The 22397-nt window shown below is 48.3% G+C and overlaps 1 protein-coding gene and 1 long non-coding RNA gene across 5 annotated transcripts in view; both read right to left on the bottom strand.

The window, feature by feature from the left end:
- The window catches only part of CHST11 (carbohydrate sulfotransferase 11), a 286641-nt gene extending 282052 nt beyond the window's left edge, over window positions 1–4589 (bottom strand). For 2 of the 4 annotated variants that reach the window (XM_033427583.2, XM_004269437.4), the window contains exon 1: window positions 4455–4589. In XM_033427583.2, coding sequence (XP_033283474.1) covers window positions 4455–4557 — 103 coding nt within the window. In that variant the 5' untranslated portion in view covers window positions 4558–4589. Of the gene's footprint in view, window positions 1–4439 lie in introns of all 4 variants that reach the window. The other 2 variants (XM_033427582.2, XM_004269436.4) reach the window with 1 other exon arrangement.
- A 5254-nt stretch (window positions 4590–9843) lies between these two features.
- On the bottom strand, window positions 9844–21644 carry LOC125960512 (uncharacterized). The gene is made up of 4 exons (XR_007470245.1): window positions 21042–21644; window positions 15725–15849; window positions 15463–15525; window positions 9844–10133 (listed from the first exon to the last, which is right to left on the bottom strand). It is a non-coding gene; the product is annotated as an uncharacterized LOC125960512 (long non-coding RNA).
- Between the last annotated feature and the right edge of the window lie 753 nt (window positions 21645–22397).

Raw genomic sequence — 22397 nt, 5'->3', positions numbered from 1 at the left:
AAATGAGCACATATTACATTTATAATTAAATTAAAATTATAACACAAGAGCATTTCACATCCAGTCTAATCAAGTGAACTACAAAGGGGTAACCCAAGAACTCTTTAAATAAAGGGTATAATCTTTCAATACATTCAAGCAAGGCAAAGAAATCCCAGGCGACAGTGAAAGTAAACATATCGCAAAAGGAAAAAAAGAGAGAGAGAGGAAGAGCAAGAGAGAAAAAAAGCCTTTCTCCGCAGGTTTCTCTCCTATGAACAGCTTTCAAACAAAACCACAACCCTACGGAGTAACACAGAGGGAAGGTTCAGAGGATCTGTCTTCACAAATGCAGCCTGGCGGCCTCTCAGCTCTGCCTGGCCCGACACAGCTCCATCAGAGGCCAGCCGTCTGGGGCAGGTATGGTCTCGGCAGGTACGCGAGCCACGTCAATGCTCAGGAGGCACTTTCACAGGACATGATCGCTGATGGACTCAAACGTGTGCAGAAACCACAGGCATGGAGCTCCATTCTCACCAACATCAGAAACGGTTCACGCCCACAGAAGGTGTCCCCTGCAGATGGGTTTCTGTAGGTCAGTGGCTAAATAAGGCCAAGCTTCCCCAGTACCCAGGACACCCAAGCAGCGTCTCACTGCCTCACACTTCAGGGCAGCAAATCTAGGCCATGGGGAATGCTCCTGTCTGGTGCATGATGAGCTTAAACCTGATCCATGACTTGGGGGATCTCAGAGGCCAGGAGGGCAGAGAAGTGTCCAGACCTTGTCCCCTGTGTTCCACACCCCTCCTAGAGAGCCAGACTTACTGACTAGGTATTCTTGGCAAGGTTTAATGTAACCTTCCCAGAAACTGGAGAAGCAGGTCTCCTAGAGTCTAGCCACTTCATGCATTCATCCAGCAAATATTTTATTGAGAAACTACTATGTACCAGGCACTGTGCCAAACACTGGGGTTAGAATGGGGCCTAAAACCCAGTCCCTGCCCTAAGACTATTAACTCAGTGTGTCAAAGCTCTAAAGAAAACTGCCTTTACCGACAAGGCCCACTTCTGCTGAACCCTCCAACCAAATTAAAGATCAATTTCTCAAGTTTATATATTAGAAAAGTACAGGGGCTTCCCTGGTGGCACAGTGGTTGGGGGTCCGCCTGCCGATGCAGGGGACACGGGTTCGTGCCCCGGTCCGGGAAGATCCCACATGCCGCAGAGCGGCTGGGCCCGTGAGCCATGGCCGCTGAGCCTGCGCGTCCGGAGGCTGTGCTCCGAGGTGGGAGAGGCCGCAGCGGTGAGAGGCCGGCGTACCGCAAAAAAAAAAAAAAAAAAAAAGTACAAAAGACAATGAACCCTAGATTAGAATCAGAGGGAGAGACAGCCAGCGCTCCCCTGCCAGCTGTCTCCTTGTATTCTTTCTCTCCCTCCTCACACATTCCAGGTATTCTCTAGCCATCGACGAAGCCAGGAATCCATTTCTTTTTTGAATACTACTTTTCTATTTCAGATAGAAATAGAAATAGCCCTCCTGCCAGAGGGCTCCAAATTTTTAGCAACACAATCTGTGCCACGCTGTGGTCCCTTCTGCCTCTCCCTGGGTGATCTGGAGAAACGGAAACTGCAGAGCCAGGCTAAAGGATCAGCTTTCATTACCTAAATCCTTCGGAGAAGCAAAGATTAGCTAACTTTTAAGGAAATTCAAAGCGGTAGGAAAAAGATATAGCATCAGCTGTCATCAACAGTGTAGTTTAATAAAATGGGGGGGTAGATGTTTAATATGAATTTCAAAGCATATTTTTAATGTCCCATTGACATTGACATGGAGTTTTCATGGAACCATATGTAATTCAAAATAAGGAAGACCTTTCGGGACTTCCCTGGCCGTCCCGTGGTTATGATTCCACGCTTCCACTGCAGGGGGCGCAGGTTCGATTCCCTGGTTGGGGAACTAAGATCCCACAGGCCTGTCACGTGGCCAAAAAAAGAAAAAAAAGAATAAGGAAGACCTTTCAATTGAATTACCTGCAGTTCTACATTCAATAGAATGTATTGAAAGTAGTCTTTGCTATGGACTGGGGGAAGTATCAGAAGAACATGTTCATATAGACACAAATAATCAACAAATGCTATTTTTTGGGGAGGAAGCGGAACCAGGAAGGGAAGCCAAGGTTGAGAGCAGAGGATCAAAGACAGAGGATCCTTATCAGCATAGCCTTGGAAAAGGTTCTGTCCCTGGTTCCAAAAGGCCAGACTGAAAGGAGCTAACACCACTGCTTTCAAGTCAACTTAATGTTCCAACTGGAGCTGGAAATTTTCACAAAGTGCAAATTACAAGTTGGAAATTTCTTCCTGGTATCTCCAGCTAGACAGTTATTTCCTAATTCTCACAGAGGATAAGAAAAGCCCAGGATGCATGAAAACCATGGATAGTAGTAGTCTTTCTAGTTAGTATCTCACCGGACAACTAACAGGTAGAGAGAAGTTAAAGTACATTCCTGCCAGAGACTAATATTCATCCCTGTTCCAGGCATTTCTGCAGAGAATTACCTGGCATGTTCGGTCCAGGCAAAACTGTAAGTGGCCTAAACACATCTGTACTGTCTAGACCAAATCATTCGGCCCTTTGTTTAAACTGCTGGAGCCCCAGTGTATTTGTACACCACCCAGTCCCCAGCCCCACCCCCCCCGCCCCGCCCCGGGGGAGTCTGGCCCGGGATGGCACTGTCTGTCTGGTCCTGCCCATCGCAACCATCGCCCGGCGGCCGGCAGGCAAGCCAGGTCCATTTTTAAATTCCCTTAGAAGTTTCACAACCACTGGTTTGGGTGAGGAGACAAACACCGCTGTAGTTTGCTGACATGAAACTAAAAATACCCAGCTGCAAACAAAAGCCACCCTTTACAAGGCTGGCTTGGTGTCCTGAGGTTACATGTGGTAGTGCCAGGCCATACGACCATATTCTTGGCAAAGTGGCCGCCTTAACAACTGCTCCAGGCCCAGCGGGGCAGAGGGGCCATTCTGCCCTGAGCTGTCAAGGAATCCCGCACCGGGCAGCCCTGCCTGTTTGACGGAAAGAACAGCTTTATGCTGTCGATCCAAATGCAGGCTAGAGGAATTCGGGGCTGCGTCTGGGTTAGATACACACTGAAAGAAGAATGCAGGAGGCAAAAAGAAAACACCAACCCTACAGCCCTGGAAGGAAATGTGTTTGCACCTCCCTCCCTTGCAATTATAAAAGCAAGTTACTGCTGTGACTATACTGAGAAAGGCAACTCGGAGGCGTGAAAAATGGATCTGGGAGCCGATGTGGCCCACTGGGAGCCTGCTGGGGGCTAGGGGTGGAGGACCATGGCTCCACGGGGAGACTCCCGTTACCCCGGAAGCTTCTTTGTAAGGTTTTACCTGTTGGGCTCCAGAGCGGAGCTGCGAACCCGGGGCCGCCACGGTCGAGGTCGTCCCTCCCTCCCCAGGTCTCAAACTTTCCTTCGCGCCCCTCGGAAGGGGCAAGCCTTGTCCCTCCCCGAATCCAGATTTCAGGTGTGGAACTTGTCTAAGCCACCGGGGACTGCGGGGAGGGGGCTCATTCCCACACGGCCCGGCGGGGCTCCGGATGCTCGGAACGCAGGAGGGGGGGATGCAACCTGACGGTCAGTCCAGGACCCGACCAAAGTTTCCTCCCAAACTGCGGTGGCGCGCGCGACCCAGGAGCTCTGAGTCCCGCAGCACAGGGTCGGGAGCCGGGTTGCGGGACGGGAGCAGGCCCCGGGGCACAAGCCGCAAGGTCAAGGCGGAGCCGGAGCCGAACCCCGGGGCAAACAGCTGGCGCCGGACCCCATCCGCAGCCTGGTGGAGGGGCAGTGCCGGGCACCCAACCTCTCCCTACACCTGCTCAGCGCGGTGCCGAGCCCCGGACACGTGGGAGCCTAGCCCCGGGCTCCCCAGCTCGCGGCGGGGACTGGCAACCTCGCCGGGGCGTGCACCCTTCGCCCCCGGCCCCCCCAACCAGGAAGAGGCAGCGCGCTGGGGCGCCGGGCGGCTGGCTCCCGGCGCCTCTTTCATCCTCGGACCTCGGCAGAAGCCGGGAGGGAGTTTCGTTCTCTTCAAACCGACCCTCCACCCTCAGCAGCTTCCCGCAACCTCTACCTTGCCCTGCTACCTCGCAGACAGACGGACAAGAGACACAAAGAAGAAAACAAAACAAAACAAAACTACCGCCCCTCGGGTCTCATCCTCCAGCCTGGAGCCGGGAGGACGAAGAAGAGAGAGCACATCCTTCCTCCTCCTCCCCATCCGATTCGGGTATCCGGGCAGATTCGGTCAGCAAGGAACCCCGAGGTGGCCCATAGAGAAGAGGTAAGGTTGGAAGAGGCAGAAACCAGGCGGAGCGAGCGAGGGAGCAAAAGCGCGAGAGAGCAGAAAATAGCCAACAAAACCACGCTAACGCGCCCCCTACCTGGGTGCAACATACTTTGGAAATAGAAGATAACCAGGATAAAGGATCCCAAGCAAGTGGCCAGCACCATCCGGCAAATTCTGTTCATCCTCATCACTTCCAGCAGCCCCGGCTTCATGGCTTTGTCCTGGCTGCGGGGACCCGGGCGTCCGGGAGGCGCGCCCGGAGCGCAGGAGCGGGAAACCCGCCGCGCGGAGCGGAGCCCGGGAGGCGCAGGGCAGGGCTGGGCAGGGTTCGCAGGGAGGATAGGGTTGGCTTCACGGCCGCTCTCGGAGCCCCCAGCCCCGGGCAGGGGTGTGGAAGGCGCCGGAGTTGCTCTGGAAGTGCTGAGATGCGTGGACCCGCCGGCTGCGCGCTCTTGCTCCTCCCGCTGCTCCTCCTCGCCTCTCCGCCGCCGCCTCCGCCCCCGCCAGCAGCCGCCGCTGCCTCCTGGCGGGCCGGGCGGCTGGGGGGCGAGCGGTGGTGGTGCCGCCGCCGCTGCCGCTTTTCTGGCCGCTGTGGCTGTCGGACGGGCCCCCTCCCTCCTCTCCAAAGGCTACTTCATTGCGCTCCAAAGATCCACATATTCCGGGGCTGGGTTTTACCAAATGCAACTCACAGCCCCCGGCGAGGGGAGGGCGCCTGCGGAGAGCCGGGCGGAGGGAGGGACCCGAGCGCCGGGGCGGAGCGTCGCGCTCCCCCCGCCCCTACCCGGGATTTGGTCGCGTCCAGCTGTTTCCCGGGGAGCGCGGAGTGCGCGCCGCGCTCCCGCAGGGTCCCAAAAGCCCTCAGTCCCCGCCGGGCTGGCCGCAGTGTGGAGGTTGTGTGTCAGCGTTTCTATGACAAAACCCGGAGGAAAAAAATACGAATAAAATCGCCTCGGTGCTGCCACCCCCTCCGGCCGGCCTGTGAAGAGGGAGGTGGGGGGGTGCGGGTCGGGCACTGGAAGCGCGAAGGGGTCTGGCGGTACGCGATAATTTAAAATCCCTGGGCAAGGTAGCCGGGAAGTTGTCCCCAGCCCCCAGGGAGCAAGTGCCCTTTTCCCGAGTCTCAGAATAGGGTGGTTTGGGCGGGGGGGGGGGGGGGGGTGTTGTTTTGTTTTTTGGGGTTTTGTTTGTTTTGTTTTGTTTTTTCTTTCCAACGACAGCCCACCACGAGCGACGTTTTGGAAAGGGATTAAAGACGTCTGACTTCAGGTCAAGGTTAGGAAAACTGCATAATTCTCAGGGGTCAGGAGACAGCTGAGCTTTCCCCGGGATTTATGCAGTCTGACACTCACCCCGCCTCAACAGGGCAAAAGGGGATTTGGGGATTTTCGAAGTCTGATTTCGCAAAGGGTAGAGCTCCCTCCAAATCCTCCAAAGGGCAGAGTCTTAGCAGGGTGGACGGGAGAGGATGCCCCCACTAAGCCACTCCTCCCAGTACAACCAACTGCTGGAAAAAACCAAGCCCGCCTTAGCATTGGCAGGTAAATGGAAAGATTGGCGTTGCTTTCTTGTATTGAGTGAAGTGATTTAAAAATTCCAGTTCCATGTGTTTAGATTGTTTAGCAGTCAAGCTGGATGCAGGTAAACAGTGCAGAGATCACTGTCTCACCTACCTAGCACTAGCTGGAGAAAATCGGTTCCTATAGTCCACTTACCAAACTACCTAGTATGGAAGATCTAAAGGGTTATTTAAATTCCAACAATAATATATACCAGGAAAAAAAGTTACTGTAAAGACTACAATAAGTTTTGCGCATATTATCAAATCTTTACTACTATGAACACAATTAGTGATGAAATAAGATAATGGGTCTTCCTATACCTCTCACACAGCAGGCATTTGATACTTATTGAATCTGAATGTAATGGGCCTTATCCTCCTCTCAATACATCAGAGATACAATTTGCAAACAGATACATGCAGCCAAAGCCACCTCGACAACCTCGGTTCCCTTCCCCGCAGTCTTCCTCCAGCAGTTGCTAAGCAGGGAAAGTAACAAAGTCAGCAGCCTTGCCTTTGATTACAGAAGACAATCAGTTATAGCACAATATGTAGCCGGTTTGTACTGTATTAATTTGTGCTTACTTGTGAATGAGCTGCTTACTAAAGGCAGCTGAGCTGAACAAGATCCAGTACAAAGTCATTCTCTAGTGATTCCCCCCACAGGAGATCAGGGATGGGAGCTGCCCTTACCCACCCACCTGCCCATCCTTGACCAAGGTAGAGATTCCCCGCAGGGAGGATAACTAGATGGGCACTTGCAGTGTTTGGCCTAGAATAGCAGGCTCTCCTTTAACTCCTAGTTTTATAGAGCAGGCTGGGATTTGCTCCCAGGTCACCCAACTGGTCCCTTGCCTGCCAAGGCACAGACCACACTGTACCTGTACAAAAGCCTGGACACACATAAGGCAGTCTGGGAGGTCTCAGGGCCAAGGGAGAGGTCAGAAGCCTAATCCCTGGTGGGTCATGGTGAGTTGAGTTGGCCCACCTGGTGAGGAAGGATGGTGAAACATGTCCAGCATACATTTCTGCATTCTCACAGTCAGGAATGGGCGCAAACATACAGTGAGGGATGAGGTTCTGACAGGTGAACTACCACCTCTTCCAAGAAGCCTTCCCTGATTTCTCACCTGAAGTGGCCTCTTTCCTCCTCTGTGTTCATAACACTAGGTCCGAACCCCTCCTGGGTCACTGTACCTACTAAGCTGAGTTTTATTCATCTCTGTTTCTCTCTAGTGCTCGGCAGAGCGACTGACACCTGGTAGGTAAAAATAAATCTGAGATGGAGAGGTGATGCCTTCTCGGGCTAGGAAGTTAAATTAGATCCCCTCTAAAATCTATGGTCATGGTCAGTGCTAGTGGTCTGCAGTTCTGTTGTTCTGTGCCCCTAGGGGTGAGAGAAAAGTTCTATTTCTTGTCTCCTCATCACACAGTAATAAACTTCCCAACCACAAGTACAGTCATTGCTTTCTTTCCATTTTTATCCTAACAAAACTTCGTTGTATCTTTTATGCATGCTACATGATAAATATCAACCAGATAAAGGACAGTGTTGACTGATAAGACTGAGGAGAAACGAGATTTGATGTTCTGAATTTTGAAGAGAGGTCAGTGGAAGGCTGCCTCTCAAATCAAGTTTTTTGTTTTCCAAGTGTAGCAGTCAGGGCAGGTGTGGTTACGCTGCAATAACAAACAAGCCCTAACTTCAGTGGCTTAAAACAACCAGAGCTTAGGTCTCGCTCCACCACATGTCTGCCGTGGGTCAGCAGAGGGGCTGAACATGTGGAATACCACGTACAGGATGAGGCCGAAGCAGCCCCCACCTAGAACTTGGCCGGTTGCAATGCCTGAGGAAAGAGGGTGTCTCGCAGGTCTGACCCCAACAATTCAGTGATCCAACCTAGAAGGAGCACGTGTCACTTCTGCTCATCACGTATCAACCAGAACTACTCACCCACTGCTCCACATCCCATCCATGCCAGGAAGTCAGAGAGCCCAAAGCATTTGGGAAGGAGTCTTCCTGGGGCTTCCCTGGTGGCGCAGTGGTTGAGAATCTGCCTGCCAATGCAGGGGACACGGATTCAATCCCTGGTCTGGGAAGATCCCACATGCCGCGGAGCAACTAGGCCCGTGAGCCACAACTACTGAGCCTGCGCATCTGGACCCTGCGCTCCGCAACAAGAGGCCGTGACAGTGAAAGGCCCGTGCATCGCCATGAAGAGTGGCCCCCACTCGCCGCAACTAGAGAAAGCCCTCACACAGAAACGAAGACCCAACACAGCCAAAAATTAATTAATTAATTAATTAATTTAAAAAAAAATCCGCCTGACAATGCAGGGCACACAGGTTCGAGCCCTGGTCCCAGAAGATCCCACATGCCACAGAGCAACTAAGCCCATGTGCTACAACTACTGAGCCTGAGGCTCTAGAGCCCACAAGCCACAACTACTGAAGCCCGTGCACCCTAGAGCCCGTGCTCCGCAACAAGAGAAGCCACCGCAATGAGAAGCCCACGCATCACAACGAAGAGTAGCCCCCGCTTACCACAACTAGAGAAAGCTCACATGCAGCAATGAAGACCCAACACAGCCATAAATAAATAAATAAATACATTTATATTAAAAAAAAAAAAAGAAAGAAAGAAATAGTCTTCCTGGCTGCAACCCTTCATCCCTCCTCAGACCTTATTTTCCTTTATTTTTCTAAATTCCCTTTTACCCCAAGAGTTTCTGCATATCAACACCGGGCTCCTCGTGGGGCCTGGCTAAACCCTGGTTGATTGTGAGGCATGAATCTTGCTCTCCAAGTGAAACAACATACAAATGAATCTGGGGTCTATTTCAGAACCTGGCGTGGCCCCTGAACACGGTGTTGAGGAGAAAGTTCTATGTGTGTGGATGATCTTGGAAAACTCAGAGAAGAGGAAGAACCAGATGCAAAATCAGAATTCCGCCTTGTGTCTGCCATCAGCAGCGAACCGACAGATATTTGCCAAGCCCGCCAATACCTGCAGGCTGAGCTCTACCTCGTTCCTGTAGGTGATGCCTTCAATGTACTGTCTTGTTCAGATCTTGCAGAACTGGCGCCAGTTTCTGCACTTTGTTGGAGAGAGATGTGGGCCTCGGGCACTGGTAGACAGAGAGCTCTTTTGCATCCTTGGGGAAGTGGGGGCATGTCTTGGGCCAACATCAGCCAGGGGCCCCAGACTGGCTCCTCCCAGGATGGGCTTTGCCTGTTTGCATCTCTCTGGCACCTCCAGCACAAAGTACACTCAGTTAACCGGAGCACAGTAAATATTTGTGGAGTTGAATCAGAAACCATGTGCCCACAGCATGTGGAGATCTTAGGGTACAACTCTTTTTCAGGTAGGTAAACCACAAGGACACAAGTGGGTTACTCATGACATGGCTCTGAGCGAGGCTCTTCTTCCCTGGCCTTTCAGAACAAGGTGGGGACGAAAGAAAGGACAGAAGAAGCGATAGAGAAAGAGGGAGGAAAGGAGAGAGGGAGGGAAGAAAATAGGGGAGGGAGGAGAGGAAGGAGGGAAGAAAGAGGCGCTATTATTCTGTTTCACTTTCTGATGCTGCCTTTGCCCTTCCACCCAGTTCAGGCCCAAGAGACTCCTCTCCCTCCCTTACTGAGGAAGGAGGTCTGTCAGACCCTCGGACCCTTGGGCACTACCCCAAGCCCCCTCCAACTGCCCTCTAGGTGGCCTCAAGCACCCTCCCCATCTCCACGCGCAGCCCAGAAATCAGCTCCCCAGACTTCTCATCCCTCTCCAGGATTTCTTAACTGGGGGTCCCTGGTCACCACCCAAACTCCCATCCAGATGACCCAAAGCCCTCCAGCCCCAGTCAGATGGTCTCGCCCACCCCCCTGCCCTCCCTGCACCCCTGTTCCAGCATGGTCACAGAGGGAGTCATCATTCACATGGCGTCTAAAGTGCTTTATGCATTTCCCTCACCACAAGCCTCCAGGTGGGGACCATTCTTATCCTCATTTACAGAGGAGAAAACTGAGGCAGAGAAAGATGACATACCCAGGGTCACGGGGCTGTTGCTGGCAGATCCAAGGTCTAAAAGCCAGAAGCCAGGCAGCGGCAGTGGGTCCAGGGTCCCCTCTCTTCTCTTCCCAGACTGCCAGTGGGGCTGAGGGCTCAGACAGACCAGGTGGACCTGTGTGACCTGCGGCAGGTCACTTCACCCCTCTGAGCCCTACCTTCTCCACCTATAAAATGAAGGCAGCTGCCTCAAAGGACAGAACACCGAAGAGGATGACATGGCACTCAGTGACTGTTGGGTGCCTTCACTGTTTTTTTTTTTCCCTTTTCACCTCTGCTAGTCCCTCCTTGTGCCCCTCCTCAGTGACAACAGGAGCATTTCTTAAGCACCCTTTGACATTAACGGCATGGTAATTTATTGAAATATTCATTTGTGCTTGCTCTGGTATTCTTTACTTCTTCGCTCCTCCATTTCAAGCAGGCTTTGTGCTACCTTGCCTGAGGGATTTAATAAAGACATTCTTGGGGAAAAATTTAAAACTCTAGAAGAGATAATGCTGAGCAGTATTCCATGATAATCAATTTCCTACAATTTATCTATCCATTGGTTGATGGACATTTGCACTGTTTCCAATTTTGATGTTGGAAATGATGTTTCCAATCATGATGTTGCAATGAATATTTGCATATAAGTCTTTGTACGAACAAATGTTTTCATTTATCTTGGGCAACTACCTAAGACACTCTATGAGACTGTGTCTTCTTCAAAGTGACTGTACCCTTTTGCATTCCCACCAGCAAAGTAGGAGAGTCCCACATCCTGGTCAGAACTTAGTGTTGTTGGTCTTTTTGATCCTAGCCATTCTACTGAGTGTGCAGTAATATCTCATTGTAGTCTTAATTACATTTCCCTGATGATTAGTGATGTTGAGCATCTTTTCACGCATTTCTTGATCATTCAGAAATGGTCCTTTCTGAAATATCTGATCAAATCTTGTGCTGGGGCTTCCCTGGTGGCGCAGTGGTTGAGAGTCCGCCTGCCGATGCAGGGGACACGGGTTCGTGCCCCGGTCCGGGAAGATCCCACATGCCGCGGAGCGGCTGGGCCCGTGAGCCATGGCCGCTGGGCCTGCGCGTTCGGAGCCTGTGCTCCGCAACGGGAGAGGCCACAACAGTGAGAGGCCCGCGTACCGCAAAAAAAAAAAAAAAAAATCTTGTGCTGTTTTTCTTTCATTGAGTTATTTCTTTTTTTTTTCATTAGTTGTGATACTATTAAATTCTTTATGTATTCTGGATACCAGCCTTTCTTCAGATATATGTTTTTATATATTTTTTTCTCAGTCTGCTTGCCTTTTTGTTTTTCTTAACTGCCTTTTGAAGAGCAAAAGTTTTGAAAACTGACGCAGTCCATTTTATTAATTGTTTCTTTGATGGTTCATGTTTTCTGCGTTCTGTTAAAGAAATCTTGGCCTAACTCAGTGCCACAAAGATTTTTTTCTTGTGGCTTCTTGAAGAAAGTGTCATACTTTTGGCACTTAGGTTTAGGTCTTTGATCCATTTTGAGTGAATTTTGGTGTACGGTATGAGGTAAACATGGGGGTCTTTTTTTTATATATACAGATATCCAGTTGTTCCAGTACCGTTTTATATTATTATTATTTTATCCCATGTTGTACAATTAAAGTATGCCACCTCAGGATATAAATCCCCATAGGCCTGGTGCAGTCCTCAAGACATTAATAATAGGACTCCAAGAATGTTGTAGAAAAGCATGATTGAGTTCATCTTTCTCCCCTGAATCCCTTGGGATGTCCTGTACTGTCTCCCTACCATCTGTGTCCTTCCATGAGTTAACAGAGGCAAAAAAAACAGCCACCTCCTTGGTCCACTGTTAGACATGAGGTTACATCACTGAAAAACCTCATTGGGCACTTATTCACCGTGTCTATTTCCAGTGGTCTCTGAGCTCTGGGACCGCTGGGACCATTCCTGTATCATGTCTAACATGACAGTGTAGACACTAGGCAGTGTAGAAATATGTATTAAATGAATGATATCATTTTTACCTAGCAGCCTGGCGAAGATTATAAAATATTGACGATAACCAGTGCTGGGAAGGGTATGGAGAAAAGAGAAGCCATATACACCGATGGCAGAAGTGATTTTTTTTTTTTTTTTTTTTTGCGGTACACGGGCCTCTCACTGTTGTGGCCTCTCCCGTTGCGGAGCACAGGCTCCGGACGCGCAGGCTCAGCGGCCATGACTCACGGGCCCAGCCGCTCCGCGGCATGTGGGATCTTCCCGGACCGGGGCACGGACCCGCGTCCCCTGCATCGGCAGGCGGACTCTCAACCACTGCGCCACCAGGGAAGCCCGGTGGCAGTGATTTTTAAATTGATATAACTTTTATAACATTTCTGAAAAGTAATCCAGCAATAATTAAACTAAAACCACTAAGAGATCCAGAGCATTCCTGTACTTAGCTGTGCTAAAAGCACCTGAGTGTCTGATAATTAGGGTTTGATTAAACGAATTGTACAACCTCCATATGATGAAATACTCTACAGCCACTAAAAAGGAAAATGACTAAATCAATTAAAGATGTTAAAACACAGTGTGTATATATGCTCTTGTTTTTAGATAAACAAATATAAATTTATTTATATACAAATATACATATTATACAGCAAAGTATTAATAGCAGGTATTCCTGGGTATTGAGTTTTTTAAATTGATTTACTATATTCTCTTAACTATTTTTTAAAGAGTACATATTCTTTTTAAAAAGGAAAACTGTACAGCTATTTTCATTTTCAGAGAAAAAAATATTCTGTCTAAAAAAAGGAGAATATGTTTCTTAAATCACCAAAACCCAGGTAAACCTCTACCTCCTCCATGATGCTTTCCCTACTTACTTCAGCTTACAGAGATCTCTTCCTGCTTGTAAGAGTTAGACCCCTCCTCTATAATTTAGCTTGTCTACACTGTCGTACAGGTGCGAGTCATTTGGTGAGCTATGCCCCATCTCCTGGGACACACTGCATAAGCTCAGGGAGGGGGACATTGGGACCTGTTGCCACAGACCTGTTGCGATGCTAGACACATAGCAGATGACCCTCGAGAACTGCCAGTTAATTTCCTGATACGTTACAATGGGCTCCTGTTGCCATCTGCCTCCGGCCAGACACTGCTAACACGTGACACCCACCACCATTAACCCTCATCTCAGTCACACAAGGACAGTGTGAGCATCCCATTACACAGATGACAAAACTGAGCCTCAGAAAGATTAAGGGACTTGCTCACATTTGCGCAGCTGTTACGTGCGGGTGGGAGGTGGGATTTGAACCACAGTTACGTGGCACCAAGACCCATGCTTCAGAGTGAATCAACCACGTCTATCCGCTCTTCAAACATCGAACAGCACCTCGCCTAGACTTCTCATCAAGGTTATGCCTAATCAAGATCGACCCTTTGAGGAGCTTGGGGACAGAGGTCATATAAGCACACAGGAGTTGGGGGACAGGCAACCAGGAGTTAACAGAGAGATGTTTCCACTAGTCATCTGGATTTTCGCCTTTGCACTCACAGACATGCTCACTTTCAGAGCCTTTCCTAGTGCAGGTCAAATCTCAGTGACTTTTAAACCAGGGTTTAACATTCTCTCTTGCCCCCCTCTCCTCTCTCCCTTCAACAGTTGTTTAGATGGGAGGATAAGATGAGTCTGCCTAAAAGATTGGCTCAAACAATATTCACCTTCATCTTTTTTTTTTTTTTGCCCTGGGGTGTAGTGAAAAACCATGCTTCTCAGAGTTGTTTATGACCCTCTCTGGAGATGAAAGGGCTCTCTACAAACCTACTGACCCAAAAGTGTTGTGAGGTGGCAGGACACAAAAAAAGGAATTATCTAAATATTCAGAGTTAGAGATGTTTTTCCATAAAACAATCTCTTGGGTTATGTGGGCAGCGTGAGAAATACTTGTTAAATATTCATCTCCAAAATATAAAGCTCCTGTATGTCAGAGGAAAAAGCACAAAGGTAAACAGCAAGTAAAAATGTGATGGAAATATTCATTGAAAAAGAGGGAGAGAGAGAGAGAGAGGAAGGGAGGGAGGAAGGAAGGAAGGAAGGAAGGAGGAAAGAAAAATGAAGGGTGAAACTATTATATATAAAAGGCTCATGTGAGCAGCTAATAACACCACCAAGACCCCAATAGACACTTGAACAAAAAACATGGATGGAATTCTTCATATAGACAGACAGGAAATATAACTGGATAACAGAACATGGGGAAAGTTACAACATCAATAATTTAAGCGAAGCAAACCAAAACAGACAATACCATTTTAGTGTATCAAAGTAGCAAAGGTTTGTGTGAAATGATACATTTTCCTTGAAGCAACTGGAACAACCACTTTGGGAGTACAGGTGTCCTTTATCCCAGCAGTGGGGCTGAGGCACCGACTGTGGTTACCTATAACCTATAAAGTATGATGGCCACCAGTCATCCGCTACAACCCACTACAGACAGCAACAGGGATGGCTTTACTGGAGCAAACCCTGAGGGGCTTGTTTGCTGTTGAGTGGGCACCTAGCTGTTTCTCTGACCCTCCTGGATTTCTGTGAGCTACTGAACAGTCTTTAAAATATTCACGATCCTCTTAAGCTAGCAGAGTAGTTGCCTCTAACCAAGAACTCTGAGTGATACATACTTGACTTTCCAAAGCTTACTTTCCCCACAGGAAAATGCAAGGAATGATGCATATTTCTAAGTGAAAAAAGTCAATCACTGTATGATTCCAACTATATGACATTCTGAAATTGGCAAAACTATGGAAACAGTAAAATGATCAGTAGTTGCCAGGGGTTGGGGGGAGGGAGTACAGAGGATTTTTTAGGGCAGTGAAAATACTCTGTATGATACCATAATGGGAGATACATTTGTCTAAACCCATAGAATGTACAACAACAAGAGCGAACGCTAATGGAAACTACATACTTGGGGTGATTATGATGTATCAGTGCAGCTTCATCAGTGGTGATAAATGTCCTGCTCTGGTGTGGGTGTGGATAATGGGGAGGTGATGCATGAGTGGGGGCAGGTATACGGGACATATCTGTACTTTCCACTCAGTTTTGCTGTGAACCTTGAATTGCTCTAAAAAATGGTCTTAATTTTAAAAGGACACCTTTATTTATTTTTTAATTAGTTTGGTTTTTTTTTTTTGGCTGTGCCACTGCTTGCAGGATCTCAGTTCCCCGACCGGGGACTGAACCTGGGCCGTGGCAGTGAAAGCCCAGAATCCTAACCACTAGGCCACCAAGGAACTCCCTAAAAGGACATCTTTACATTATAGGAAAAAATTATGATTCAAAGAGTTGCAAAGATGGGACTACGTAAACTTTAAGATGCTGGGGTGATTCTCGAATTGAAAGCTGGTAATTCTAGGTTCCTGTAGATGAGTCAGAGCAATGCCATCGATATTAGGAACTCAAACAGAGATCCTTTCGAACATGACCTCTACTGAGAGTGGGGGAGGTGGGGGGCGACTTACCTCAAAGCGATGTTTCTCAAAAAAGAGCAGGTTGAATGCTGGGGGCTGGTAAACAACAATCTCCTTGGAAGACAAACATTATTTTGTTGAGTCAAATTTTTAATATTCAAGACGTGAAATAATCTCATTATGATAATGACAAACCCAGGGCTCTGAAAATGAAATTAAGAATGCTTCTCAGCAAGAGAGAGCAGCGAGGAGTAATTGTACACAGCAGGGTGTGAATTTTCAGAGCCATGGGAGCGGGAGTTACTATGCTCACATGAGATGCTTCAGAGACAGCGCGGTGCCGGGACTCAGAGGCAGGAGTTCTGATCCGAGGTCGGCCACCAGCCGATCATGTGGCTTAAAGCAAGTCATTCTCCTTCCCTGGGTCTCAGTAGCCACCTGAGATTAAAGCCAGAGAAATGCAATATCCAGATACCTAAGTGTTTGTTAGGATCTGTTAAGTAAAAGGACTCAGGTAGTAATACTCAGCGGTAACATTCTCTGGGCGGAAAGGATCCATCTCTTCTCCCTGCTTTTAATTGCAAGGTCAGTGCCATTTGGACAAGAAGACGTCTCCTCTTGAGTAGCACTAGGCTACGCTCAATAGTGTTGAACTTCAACAAAATCAGTCATCCAATGCTACCTACCATTTAGGTGACCCCTGACCAAGCAACTCTATTAGCCAGCGACATTTGGGTTAAGAAATCCAACTCCAGGGCTTCCCTGGTGGCGCAGTGGTTGGGAGTCCGCCTGTCGATGCAGGGGACACGGGTCCGTGCCGCGGTCTGGGAATATCCCACATGCCGCGGAGCGGCTGGGCCCGTGAGCCATGACCGCTGATCCTGCGCGTCCGGAGCCTGTGCTCCGCAACGGGAGAGGCCACAACAGTGAGAGGCCCACGTACCGCAAAAAAAAAAAAAAAAAAAAAGACATCCAACTCCAACTAGGGTGAACCAAAAGGGACATTTACTGGCTCCTGTAATTGGGACCTTCAAGGGGCAAAGCCGGCTTTAGGCATGACTGGATTCAAGGTTTCAAGCACTGTCTTGAGGACAATGTCTCTTTCCAGAGCTCTGCTCACCTATGTGTCGTCCTTATTCTCAGGTGGCTGCCACCTGCTCCAGGCTTACCTGCTTCAGCTCTGCAGCCACGGTGGAAACTGCCTGCCTCCTTCCCAACAGCCCCAGCAAGAGTCCAGCGCTTCTTTCTGCTGGGCCCAGCTGTGGTCACGTGCTCATCCCCTCACCTGTCACTGGGACAGAGAATGTGCTATTCTCATTGGCCAGGCCTGGATAACATGTTCATCTGGGAGCCAGATGTGGGGGCAGCCCCACCCACATCACAAGAAGCAAGGAGGGGGCAGGGTGGCTGCCCAGAGGCAACCACCCCAAGGGGCTGAGACGGATTCTGCTACAAGAAGGAATGCTACATGTATTCGTTTCCTATTGCTTCTGTAACAAATTTCCACAAACTTAGATTTGTCATCGTACAGCTCTGGAGGTCAGAAATCCAAAAGCAGTCTCAGTAAGCTAAAATCAAGGTAAGATCAGGGCTGTGGCACTTCCGGAGGCTCTGGGAAGAATCTGTCTCCTTGCCTTCTTCTAGCTTCTGGAGGCCACTTGCATTCCTTAGCTTGCAGCCTGTCCTCCATCTTCAAAGCCATGGCACAGCATCTTCCAATCTCTCTCTCTGACTCTCACTCTTATGTCTCCCTCTTAATAAGGACCCTAGTGATTAAACTGAATCCACCCAGATAATCAGAATAATCTTCCCATCTCAAAATCCTTAACTCAGTCACACCTGTAAATATGTTACCTCCTATGGTAACATATTTACAGGTTCCATAGATTAGGATTGGACATCTTTGGGGGCCATTACTCAGATGACCACACTGCATGGGAAAGAACAGATTTTTTTTTTCTTTTTACCACATCTGTCCATGCTCTGCCATGAACCAGCCCTCTTTTCGTCTCAGTTTATCTGCACGATGAATACGCTTACGTCAACGGCTGAGTTGTTGTGATATAATGTTCGTAAAAGCACATTTACATCGTGAAGCATCATACAAATGCAAGTGATCATTTCTGGAATGAAATGCGGGGATGTTAAATTTCACCCACCTTTGCAGCCAGCCATGCCTTGTGTACCACGAGGCTTCCCTCCCCGCGGAAGGAAAGGTCTCATCTAAAGCAAAACTGTCATTCATCAGCTTTGAGTCATGAACTAGCACTGGAAGCCAGGATTTGCCAAGAGAGAAAAGGACTGTCTATATTTCTTTAGCTCCCATTAACCCGTTAGCAACAACCAGGCCAGGCGGCCCAGATGCCAGAGTTTCCTCCACATATGACGTTATGACCCAGAAGACATGGGAAGCCACCTGTTCCCACCTCAGTGGACTGTGGGAAGAAGAGAAAAGAAGACAGAGGTAGTAGTTCAAATGCCAGAACTTTGTACCGCCTTCCACCTCTGCCTTGGGACCCAGCCAGAGATGAATGATCAGACCCAAGGGGCATACTGGACTCTAGCAGGAGGAGGGTCATGCCATATTTTCCCATAAGTAACTTGGAGCAGAGGGGTGGAAAGGAGTCCAGCACAGGGTGGCAGCAACAGTAGAAGGATGCGTCTGACAGGCGAGGTGGCCTGCCACACCACTCCTAGCTTCCTGTGGCCTGTGTGGGATATGCATGGCTTCAGAAAGCAAGTCGCTCCAGCGGAACCTAGAACCTAGTGTGATGCAGTGGTCACTGATCCAGAAAAGACACATGTGGATCCGAGGCCCTGTGCGGAAAAGAGTTAATGTAGCTGACCTGAGAGTATTTGCAAGGGTGGCCCTTGGCTGCCATCTGAGAATCTGGATTTGGAGAGGGCTCTCACCATCCCCAGAACAGAAAACAGTGGCTCGCTACGCCAAGACTCTTTGTATTAACAATATGCTTTATGCAGACCTCTGCCTTCCTTCTGGAAGTCTGGAAATTTGGTACATGCTAGGCAAAGGGTCCCTACATGACTGGCCCCAGTAAAGTCCCTGGACTCCTAGGCTCAGTGCAGCTTCCCTGATAGATACCGTTTCACACGTGCTGTCACAACTCACTGCTAAAGCAGTTAAGAGTATCCTGTGTGACTCCACTGGGAGAAGGCTCTGGACTCTTTTTTTTTAATAAATATTTATTTTTTATTTATTTATTTTTGACTGCATTGGCTCTTCATTGCTGTGTGCGGGCTTCCTCCAGTTGCAGCGCCCAGGGGTTTCTCTTCGTTGAGGTGCGTGGGCTTCTCATTGCGGTGGCTTCTCCTGTTGTGGAGCACGGGCTCTAGGCGCATGGGCTTCAGTAGTTATGGCACGCGGGCTCAGTAGTTGTGGCTCGTGGGCTCTAGAGCGCAGGCTCAGTAGTTGTGGCGCACGGGCTTAGTTGCTCCATGGCATGTGGGATCTTCCCAGACCAGGGCTCGAACCCGTGTCCCCTGCATTGGCAGGCGGATTCTTAACCACTGCGCCACCAGAGAAGTCCCAAGTTAGGAATTTTTTATTAAGCTTTCCTTTTTTATTCATTATCCTTAATAAAACCCTACAAATCTTCATAGGGAAATTATATTTACAGATAGATCCATAAAAAATTCACAGTTTTGGCTTGACCGTGGAGAGTCAAGTTTGCCTTTATCCATCTGTGTCCAGGTGAGTCAACCGTAAATACCTTCAGATTTTAAAGTTTTGTAAGTAGGAAAAAATTCCCTGAAATCCAAGGCCATTCCATAAATCAGCACCTGAGGAATATTGGCCTAGTAGACCTAAGAAGTCCCCGCCAGCTCTAACGTGCTGTGATTTTTCATATGGAATTCACTCAAGACAGGTGTCTGGATCCGAAAGTTCCTTTCCAATGCTACAATTTCATGTTTCTTAGATTGTATAAATCCCTCTTTAACACTCTCATTTTTACATACACACACACACACACACACACACACACACACACACACGCTTTTAAATTTAAATGCTTTTAAATTCTTCTTTCATATTTTAGGGGAAAATGCAAGAATGAAATACTTAAAGAAAAGTCAAAATACCAAAGTTTGGACAAACTAAATAAATAAAAGAAGGAAAAGTGATGGAAAAAAAAAAAAAAGCGAAAAATTTTTTTGTTCCTCCAATCTCAAAAACATAAACTCCACCCAGGCAAGGGCCTCAACTGCCTTGTTTAGAATTAGTTCTCCACCCTGACAGAGTAGGTACTCAATAAATATCTGTTAAATAAATGAATGAATTTATCAATTCATTTTATCATCAACACGTCTGGAACTGAACTTATCACTTCATTATCATTAGTGTTCCCTGTGCTTCCCATACACACAAGCTGCTGCTCTATGTTAAGGCAGTTGTTTCTTTGCTACAGAGACACAGAGGCAACAATTCATTTTTCCTGAGGCCTCATCAAGAAAGACAGGGGAACAGTTTGGACTTTCAAAGGAAGCTGTGTTTGGCCCCGACTTTACTGCCAGGAACTGGCTCTAAGTGAACAGGGGAAGAGCTTGTGCTAACACGCTCTATGGAAGTTTCTGTAATGAGTCTCTAGGGTGGCAGCCACAACCCAGGCAGGGTGGTCTGTAGTGGTCAAGAACACAGTCTCCTTTCCAGGTCTGCTACTTGCTGGCTGTGTCAGTGTAGCCTTAGGCAAATTCTCCAACCCCCTTGTGCCTTGGTTTCCTTGTCTATAAATTGACAATTATCATAGCCCCTCCCTCGAGGGTGTTGAGATGATTAAATGAGTTAAAATAATATAAAGCACCTTTTAAGCTGGTGTGGACAAAAAAAATTTTGCCTGCCAAACCAGTAAACAATGAATGTTGCCTGCCATCAAGCCATCAACCACCGCAGCTGCCCCCCAACCGTGTGCCCTCAGGGGAACTCAGGGTGGATTAAAACAGGATACTGGCGCTAGATATTTAAGATGCATGCTTAAGGAATAATTTCAATGAGCCTAGATTCTTGCATCTTCCCATACACAAAGAAGCACTAAAATCATTAACTGGAGATGTCTGTTTTGGGGGATTAGCCGTAATCTTTCAATGTTTGACTACATGGTTTTTTCTTTTTTTTTTTTTGCGGTACGCGGGCCTTTCACTGTTGTGGCCTCTCCCGTTGCGGAGCACAGGCTCCGGACGCGCAGGCTCAGCGGCCATGGCTCACGGGCCCAGCCGCTCCGCGGCACGTGGGATCTTCCCAGACCAGGGCACGAACCCCTGTCCCCTGCATCGGCAGGCGGACTCTCAACCACTGCGCCACCAGGGAAGCCCGGTTTTTTCTTTTTTTTTTTTTTTCAGCAAAAACTCCTAAATATCCCGGATCCTCCCTTACCTCTTCAGAACAGCTCCTTAGAGCTCCCTGAGAGGCTGTCTCCCAGGCTATAGTCCTCGGTAAGGTCCCTGAATAAAAGGTAACTTGGAACTTTTATGTTGTGCATTTTTCTTCAGTCGACACTGGATACATGTAAGGGCAGCTCTTGTTCTTCCCATTTAACAGATGAGAGACAGAGGCTTAGAGAAGGCAAGTTCTTGACCCAGACCCCCATAATATGGCTGAATCCCTTGCAACCTACCTGGACTAAGTTCTGGTTTCTGAGGGCAGTACCGACGTCCTTGGAGTGCTGATGACTCAACAGATGTGCCCTAAGTGTCCATCACACTGTCTTATTTGGCCACCTGTACAAGAAAAGTTATATTTAACTTGTACTGAGATTGCACCGTGAGCCAAGCCCTGTAACAGGCACCGAGGATACAAAAGTGCAGGGAATCTGGTCCTTGCCCTGGGGAAGCTCGCAGGTGATGGCGAAACCATTGTGGAGACTGAGCTCCCCAGCATTTCAGTAAACAGTGGCCAGTGCTCTGTTGGATGGCTCCTAGGGGAAAGGACATCAGACCTGAGTGTGGAAGCATGAGGAAGTAATAGCTAGGCAAATATGTGGAGGTCGGGGGAGGGGAAGAGGGTAGATTCAGGGGGAGAAGGCTTCTCAGAAAAGGGAACTGAAGGGTGTGGGTGAGGGGGAATTGGACGAAGGTGGTCAGAGGTACAAACTCCCAGTTATAAGATAAATAAGTACCAGGGAATATAATATACAACATGATAAATATAATTCACACTGTTGTACGTTATATGTGAAAGCTGTTAAGAAAGTAAACCCGGGACTTCCCTGATGGTCCAGTGGGTAAGACTCCACGCTTCCAACGCAGGGGGCCTGGGTTTGATCCCTGGTCAGGGAACTAGATCCCGCATGCCGCAACTAAAACCCCCTTGCAGCCTAAATAAATAATAAAATAAATAAGTAAATATTAAAAAAAAAAAAAGTAAACCCCTAGAGTTCTCAACACAGGGAAAAATTTGTTTCCTTTTCTTTAATTTTGTATCTATCTGAAAGGATGGATGTTCATGAAACTTACTGTGGTGATCATGGCATGATGTATGTAAGTCAAATATTATGCTGTACACCTGAAGCTTATACAGGGCCGTATGTCAATTATATCTCAGTAAAACTGGAAGAAAAAAGGGGGCGGGACTGAAGAGACAGAGGCACAAAACAACACTGGGATGTTTGTGCTATTGGCTCCTTAATCGCCTAGAACAGTGCCTGGCATGTGGTAGATGCTTGACAAATACGTGTTGATTGAATAGGAAACTGAGGTGAAGTTAGGCACTATTCCTTCCAGAGGAGAATGAGGCCCAAAGAGGCTGAGTAATTTTCTCAAGGTTCACAGAGCTAGGAAGTACTGTAACCAGGACTTTCGACTGAGAGTTGAGTATGGAATAGTAACATGTGTTTGGGATTTGGTGAATAGAACATGATCCAATAGCTTTTGGCTTGATGTGAGCCAAAGGGTGGGAGTCTTCACTACTCAGCTATCAGTCTTGATGAGCAGACTATTTTAGTTTAGAATATAAACTGTAAGGGAGCAGAATT

The sequence above is a fragment of the Orcinus orca genome, chromosome 11 (genome assembly GCF_937001465.1).
Source record: "Orcinus orca chromosome 11, mOrcOrc1.1, whole genome shotgun sequence".
NCBI lineage: Eukaryota > Metazoa > Chordata > Mammalia > Artiodactyla > Delphinidae > Orcinus > Orcinus orca.
Note: the sequence above shows the minus strand (reverse complement) of the source record. Positions and strands in the feature narration are given on the sequence as shown.